The 7,704-nt window shown below is 37.6% G+C and overlaps 2 protein-coding genes across 2 annotated transcripts; both read left to right on the top strand.

The window, feature by feature from the left end:
• Positions 1-4,570: 4,570 nt before the first annotated feature.
• LOC104808480 (glutamic acid-rich protein-like) lies at positions 4,571-5,547 on the top strand. The gene is made up of 2 exons (XM_010534162.1): positions 4,571-4,673; positions 4,893-5,547. Exons 1-2 carry the CDS (start codon positions 4,651-4,653, stop codon positions 5,545-5,547), a joined length of 678 nt encoding a protein of 225 aa, XP_010532464.1. The 5' UTR covers positions 4,571-4,650.
• On the top strand, positions 5,529-7,314 carry LOC104808479. The gene is made up of 3 exons (XM_010534158.2): positions 5,529-6,289; positions 6,356-6,996; positions 7,070-7,314. The coding sequence occupies exons 1-3, from the start codon at positions 5,579-5,581 to the stop codon at positions 7,146-7,148; spliced, it is 1,431 nt and encodes a 476-aa protein (XP_010532460.1). The 5' UTR covers positions 5,529-5,578; the 3' UTR covers positions 7,149-7,314.
• The last annotated feature ends 390 nt before the right edge of the window (positions 7,315-7,704 follow it).

The raw sequence follows: 7,704 nt of genomic DNA, 5'->3' as shown, positions 1-7,704 counted from the left end.
CACCGACAGAAAGATATGATGTGGATCCGAGGACCTTTGCTCTAACTAGGCAGGTGGAGACCGCGACCTCTAACCAACGTGTAGGAATCAACCTTGGCACAAGTCTAAAAGACCACCGCGACCTAGACCTAACGCCGTGATTAGCAATCTTGATATAAGAAAGGCGCCACAAACGGTTATGATTGTCTGTTTGATAAGCCGAGTTGAACGCCACGGATAGAAATCCGATAAGTTCGAAAACAGTTCGCAAAGAACTAAAAGAGAATACTTCTCACAAGTTTTGATTGATGAATGATTATTACAATATGATTTTTGTATCCTATTTATAAGATGAAACAATATGAAAATTAGCAACATAACATAAATAAAACACAAAATAAAATGCTTGATAGGTGTGGTCTTCAAGAGAGTCTTCATAAATAATGTGGTCTTCAAGAAGGAGCTTTAAATGCCTTTGAAAAATGTGTTCCCGTAATTGACTTTGACCTCTTTATTTTGACCTTCATAATTCCCTCTCAAGGGCCATAATTAGACTTGTAATGGCCCTAACTTGATAATGGGTTGGTCCAACTTCAAATTCTTCATGTTTTGGGCCAAAAACTTCACATATCATCTCAACATATAGGGCATGAAGTTTCTGAGTTGTTGTAAAGTGTCTGAACTGTCTTGTCATTTTTCATATTGTCCGTGTTGTTGATGATCACATCACTCCCATTCTCTTGAAAATGATTTGCCCTCAAATCTGAAACCTCCGTTCTTCTGTTGTGGGCCTGTCTTCCATATTGTCTCCTACGCTTTGCTATTCCAGGATCAAATATGGTATTTTGGTACAAGACAGAATTTAGAGATGCGATACCAAACTCCATAATAGTTGAGGAATCCTCTGTATGCCTATATTTGATGGGCAAAAGATCATCCTTTACATCTCCATTCTCGACACTTGTTATCAGTTTTTGAATTTTCTCTTCCGGTTTACTGTCTACATAGCTTTCTCCGATAATAAAATCGATTGACTCGTCAACCTTACGTCGAGATGCATCTTTCTGAGTTGCAATGACATCATCAATCCTGACCAGTTTGTCATCAGATACATCTGACTTTGTATTGGCTTCAAAAATCACTTCTCGAACATCCATGCAGGGTTTAAGATGTGTAAATGATGGGCCTTCCAATTTGTCCTTCGTCACAACAATACAAACACCTGAAGTTTTTTGTTCATCAAGCATATGTTCAGTTGCACTTGACTCCAATTGAATTGCAACTTTGGTCTTGATCTCACCACCATCAAGAAGACCCTTTGCTTGCCAATTTGTACATTCACCACCAGAGTGTCCTCTGCCCAAACACATATAACATAGAATATCTCGAGTTTTTGATCGAGAAATTCCAGATCTACCTTTGTGTCTTGGCTTGAAAACTATGGATTTGGACATAACTTCTGGATTGGAATAAAACCATTCTTGCTTTAAAAGTTTGGATGTGTGCTCGACGAATTTGAACCAAATCTCTGAGGCGAATTTCCTCTCCTTGGAATATTTTGTTGTTGTCGGCATTGCGCAACATATGCCTTCTTTTCCATTCGATCCAACCTTTGATGCATGATTTTGAATTCAGCTCACACAATTTTTTGTAGTTTGCCCATCAATGTTTGCATTTGAAGTGGGTTTGCTTCTCCATGTTGTTGATTGTGACCATTACGATTTTGTTCATCTGCCATGTTTCTGCAAAAGAAGGTAAGGAGAAAAAAGAAAGAAAAATAATCTCACCACACTCAAGTGTTTCACTCAAATTTCGGCTTTTACCCTCTGATGATCTCACACACTCTTGCCTTTTACCCCTCTTTAGTACTCTCAATATGGTTCTTATTGAACTATTATCAAACAAGATCGAAAATCTTCTCCGCAACAATTCAAAAGAGAAACCAAGGAATAAAACGTAAGAAGATGTAACACGATCGTAAACCAATTCAAAATCGTAGTAAGGAGGTGTAAAATGACTTTTTTTTTTAGAAATGAAGATGAATGGAGAACATTATTTTTCTTTCCTTTTGAAAGAAAACATGTTTCCCTTTTTTTTAAATAAGTTTTTTTTTTTTTTTCCTTTTTACCTTTTTTTTTTCTCCTGATTTTTTTTCTTCTTGAATTTTTTTTCAAAACACAGAAACTAAATAGGAAGAAATAGTTAGAAAGAAAAAGATGATAAAACAAAAGAAGGGTAGCGAAAATTAAAAGATAAAGAATAGATAAAACCTAGATTAGAGTTATACTCTGGTGCTCCATTTTCTGTAATATCTCCTGTAGCTGAGCTAGCGTTAACGAACCAAACTCTGAAACATCATTACCATCAGAATAATTTGTCACTACATTAGCAACAACACCTATGTTCTGAAAATTCTGATTTCCATTGAATTTTGTCGGATTGGATCGCACTGGTGCAGATGAAGTCTGTGAGGTTACAACAGGAGTTTTGTAGCCCGGAGGGTAACCATGGAGTTTGTAGCACTTATTCACAGTGTGTCCATACAGTCCGCAATGAGTGCACAAAGGTCTCTGTCGATTCTTGTAATATCCACCATTTACTGCAGCAACTGTCTGAGATTGATCTGGATGATTTGTTGAAGTCTGAAAAACGATTGTTCCACTCGAAACAGGGAACGGAAGTTATCAAAATTTCTGCTCTGATACCATGTAAGGCTATGAGCTCTTATGTATTGCGGCTTGTATTGATCAGAATATTACAGAGGGAATATATATAGAGACGTATGAGCCAGTTTGCCCTAAGGTACAAGGTAAGTTCTGTATATGGTATATAAAAATATATACATAATATATTGTTCCCTTATAAGATTCGTTTTGATTTGCTTCTGTTGTTCGTGCTTGATCACAATACCAAACGCTTTTGCAAGATCGGGGAGAGAATCCATCAAGATGATGTGATCCCTTACTGGTTCAAATACATCATTTAAACCAAACAGAAACTGAAAAACAAAATCCTCTTCAAAAATCACTTTCCACTTCTGGTCAACTCCACAGTTGCACGTACCACAAGTGCAATAATGGGATGTTTGCACAAATTTCAATTCCTCCCAGATTGTGGACAATTTGGTATAGTAAGTAGAAACGTCATCAGAACCTTGATGAAGGTGATGGGGTTTCTGCCTAATCTTATAACGTCGTGATATAGTATTCTGCTGGTACATACTCATCAATTTTGCCCACATTTCCGAAGCAATCTTGAAATAGTACAGAAGATTTTCAGAGATTTTTTCTGAGACAGAATTCAGGATCCATGAACATACCATGAGATTGTTCTGATTCCAGTGTTTAGAATCTGGATCCGTGTCTGGTGGTTTAGGAAGAGTTCCCTCCACAAAGCATAATTTGTTCCTTCCATCCAGAGCCATAGTGATGTATCTGTGCTAAGAGTTGAAGTTGATACAGCCGACTAGGTGATTGGAGACGAGAATCATATTCATATGATCATTTGTACCGAGAAAGTAAGGACGGTAAGGATCAGTGATTGGTGTCGCCATTTTCCAGGAAAAAACAACAAATTTTCTCGAAAAAATGAAGAAATTGAGAAGAATCAATGAGAAAACAAAGCACTGAAACAGAATTCAAAGCAAAAGATACTCTGATACCATTTCAGGAAAAGAAGAACTCTGTTTTTAGTGAGAGAAGGCTGAGAGAAAAAAATTCTCAGAATGAGCAAAATGAACTCGATAACTTTATTCCTCAGGCATTCCATGTTTATATACAAACTTTACAATTAACAGAAAAATGAACCTTACTCCAAAACTTGGGTACATTCATCTAACCGTCTGCAACTAACGTTGCTGAGCTGGCATGAATGTTAATACATAGGTCTTGAAAAATAACAATCAAGAATATTTACTTTGAAATTTATGAAAATCAATAGATAATTATATGGAATCCGACCGTAAATGTAATTTCAAACATTATAACTCTTCTCACATTGAAATCATTTGATTAAGTTATGTTAGGAGTATTGGAGATTAATGCGATCTATATTTTTTAAACCCTAGATTTAACATCATTTAGACCAAAAATTGAAATACCCACCACAACAATATAAGAAAAAACATATTTTGTGTGTATATGTTTGTACGGACGTGTCATCCAGTTTCAATGGTGTTGATGTCATGACCAAAGGAATCATAAATGGGAGCATTATAAAAAATAGGGAAAAAACCCTAAAAATTCCCAAACTTGTATTTTGGTGTAATATAAATTCCTGAACTTTCAGAGGTGCCTATTAATTCCCGAATTTGCAAAATTGAACATATTAATTACTGAAGTTGTTAAATGGTTCCATAATCGTTCTTAACGTTAATTGGTAAAAAATCGCGCTGACCAATCCGACGTGGCCACTTACGTGTCTAGCCAACTCATCGAATTTGTGCCACGTATACAATTTTTGGGTTTTCATTAAACCGAATTCACGGAATACCGGGTTAAAGATACAAACCGGTCTACAGTAACATTTTGGGTTAAATAAAATCCAATACTGATCGAAACCCATATTTACCACCCGAAGAAACCCTAGGTTGTCCCCCAAATTGATAACAAATCGGAACCCTGATTCCAGTGATACCCGTCATCGGCGGTTTCGTCGGAAATCTCTTCGGCGATGGATGTATCTTCGAAGCCCAGGTTTCGTATTCATGAGAACTCTCTTTTTTTGGCTTTCTCCTCGGTCGAAATTGTGTGTCGTGTTGATTTTGTTCTATTTGGGGGATTTGGGTGGATTTTCTGATGTTTATGATTCATCATAACTCCTTTTTTTTACTATTTTCCTTCGATTTGTGTTGTTTTACTCTTCTTCTTGGATTTGTGTTCTGATTCTACACCGAATATTTGTGGATTTGGCAGGTTGGTCGTGAATGTGTTTTTCGGCGGATGCACAGATTATGGCGAAGATGGAAATGTGGGATATATTGGTGGAGTGAAAGCGGTAGTGTTTTGTGAGAACCCCCCTAATCTGTCATGGGACCAGTTTGAGGAAATCATAAAGCTTCGAAATGTGTATCCACCAATGTATCAGCTGTCATACAAGTTAGCAGAGGAAACATATAAGAATAAGAGGGTGATCACTCATAGGGAAAGTCGGTATGAATTTCGGGAATTGAATAAGATTGCAGCAAAAGCGACTGAGATCGATGTGTTTATTGAACATGAGGAAGTTCATGATGATGAAAGTGTAGAAGAAGGTCGTGAGGATCCAATCGATTCTGTGGATGGAAGTAATGGTGATGATGATCCTGGTGATGATGATCCTGGTAATGATGAAGATAGAGATGAGGAACAATTTGATTGTATAGAATCTGTGGAGAATGAAGTAGAGCAGAACATTGAGTCTAGTGAAAGTGATGAAGACAAGTCTGATGCGATTCCCGAATCGCCTCTAAACACGGACGAAGAATGGCAGTCTTTCGAGAAACCTGTGAAGAGTGGTAGGATAAAAGGGGACAAGTTCTACTTTCCCTTTGATGGTAGGCTGGAAAGAGTTCAAAAAGGCGTTGATTGACTATGTGTTTGACTCACAGTTCAACATTAAGATGACGAAGTCATCAACAACGAGATTCTCAGCTAATTGTAGGCATAAAAAGTGTATGTGGAGGGTGTATTGTACGCTTGATACGTCGTTCAACAAGTGGGTGATCAAGACTTATCATCCAACACACAACCACCATCCAAATGGACATGCACCGATGGTGAATATGTATCACATTGCTGAACGTTTCAAAGAGGACATGAGGAGAAACCCACGACTAAGAGCTGTTGATATAAGAGTGGGGTTGTTAGATAGATATGGATTGATAATGTCGAAGAGCAAATGCTCTAAAGCTCGCCGTGTTGCGTCAAAAATGGTTACGGAAGAACAAAAGGTACAATTTGCGAAGTTATGGGATTACGAAGCTGAGCTTCGGAGGTCAAACCCAAACATAACCACTGAAATCGGGTTAAAGACAGAAGAAGGTGAAGAAGTCTTTGATCGGTTTTATACATGTTTCCATGTATTACGTGATTCGTGGAAAAAATGTTGTCGACCTATCATTGGATTGGATGGCTGCTTTCTGAAATGGGAGTTGAAAGGAGAACTTCTAGCAGCCGTTGGAAGGGATGGTAATAACGGTATCTATCCCATTGCTTGGGCAGTTGTGCGCATAGAGAGCATTGAGACTTGGTTGTGGTTTATTCAGAAACTGAAATCTGATTTGGCACTCGGTGAAGGAGAGAAATTAACAATAACTTCAGATAAGCAGAAGGTATTCTCATTTACTGATTTGTTTGTTGGTTAAATTTCAATGACTGAATTACTTTTTGTTTAACAGGGCTTGTTGAATGCTGTGGAACGCGAGTTGCCATTTGCCGAACATCGAATGTGTACTCGTCATGTTTATGCGAACTGGAGGAAAAACTTTAAGGATTCTGCGTATAAACGCATCTTTTGGAACATTGCTGCAAGTTACCACCAAGCTCATTATGACGCATATCTTGAAGAAATGAAACAGATCAATGAACAAGCATATGAAGCTGTTTTACATGCAGAACCGCACCAATGGGCTCGATCCTTCTTCAAGTCTGACTCGCACTGTGAAGACGTGGTCAACAATCTATCTGAGAGTTTCAACATGACTATCAGGGATGCACGTTTGAGGCCGATGATAGATATGCTGGAGATGATTCGTAAACAAATAATGCATCGCAATGCCAAACGGTCAAGATATGCAACTAGATGCAGTACTGAGTTCACTCGTCATTGTATGAAGAAATTAGAACAATCCCGTCAAAAAACAAGGTTTTGTACTAGTATACCAAGTGCACGTGGACAGTATGAAGTGGAAGAGTTCGGCATGAGTTTTTCGGTTGATCTTGCCGGAAAGTGTTGTGCTTGTCGGGAGTGGGATCTGAGGGGGATTCCTTGTCAACATGCATTGTGCATCATAAATGAGAAGCAAGAAGATGTTTCAAAGTAAGTGCAAAAACACAAATTTTCGGTTTCTATTAAGATTTCACAATTAATATATTTTGTGTTTTATGGACAGGTACATATCCGAGTACTATATGATATCAAAATGGGTTCAGATAGACAACCAAGATCCTCATCTAAACAACACATCATGAGGATCTTGTTAAGTTGAACCTTTGTATTTTTGTTGTTAGTGGTTGAAGAGAAGGTATTTTTTGGTATGGTTGAACCGTTAGTGGTGTTTAGTGGTTGAAACTGAATATGTTTTTGGGATGTTAAATCTGAGATTGTTTTTGGGGTGTAGTTCAAAAAGCCGTTGGATATAAGGTTCAACTTACTTAAGGTTTTTTGTTGTAAAAAACATATGTATAACCACTGTCAATGCAACTTCCATCTTTTCTGCATATTTGAATCATTATCCATTGTAGCAACTCTAAATTTCTTCAGATTTTAACATCCACCAAGACTTCATACATGAATAAATATTACAAGATCCACATTAACTCGAACACATCCCCTAAACCAACATCATCCCCAAAACACTACAAAAACACAATTTCGACCGAGGATTTCAAACCAACATCATCAAATCCCAATGACTCCAAAACACTGCAACAAACACAACTAATATAACTACAACTAAGAAGACTAAAACACATTTGCAACCCACACCTTTGTAGTCTTCCAACGCATCCTCTAACTTTTTTGTCT

This window comes from Tarenaya hassleriana, unplaced genomic scaffold (genome assembly GCF_000463585.1).
Source record: "Tarenaya hassleriana unplaced genomic scaffold, ASM46358v1 Cleome148, whole genome shotgun sequence".
In the NCBI taxonomy this organism is placed as follows: domain Eukaryota; kingdom Viridiplantae; phylum Streptophyta; class Magnoliopsida; order Brassicales; family Cleomaceae; genus Tarenaya; species Tarenaya hassleriana.
The sequence above is the reverse complement of the archived record's forward strand: the minus strand, read 5'-3'. Positions and strand labels throughout refer to the sequence as shown.

What these genes read in the sequence shown, in the direction of transcription:
- LOC104808480 (XM_010534162.1), top strand. Translation starts at nt 4,651, where the DNA reads ATGGATGTATCTTCGAAGCCCAG. An exon ending in GATGTATCTTCGAAGCCCAG is followed by an intron (nt 4,674 to 4,892) that starts GTTTCGTATTCA and finishes TGGATTTGGCAG; the next exon opens with GTTGGTCGTGAATGTGTTTT.
- LOC104808479 (XM_010534158.2), top strand. Translation starts at nt 5,579, where the DNA reads ATGACGAAGTCATCAACAACGAGATTCTCAGCTAATTGTAGGCATAAA. An exon ending in TAACTTCAGATAAGCAGAAG is followed by an intron (nt 6,290 to 6,355) that starts GTATTCTCATTT and finishes TTTGTTTAACAG; the next exon opens with GGCTTGTTGAATGCTGTGGA. An exon ending in AAGCAAGAAGATGTTTCAAA is followed by an intron (nt 6,997 to 7,069) that starts GTAAGTGCAAAA and finishes TTTTATGGACAG; the next exon opens with GTACATATCCGAGTACTATA.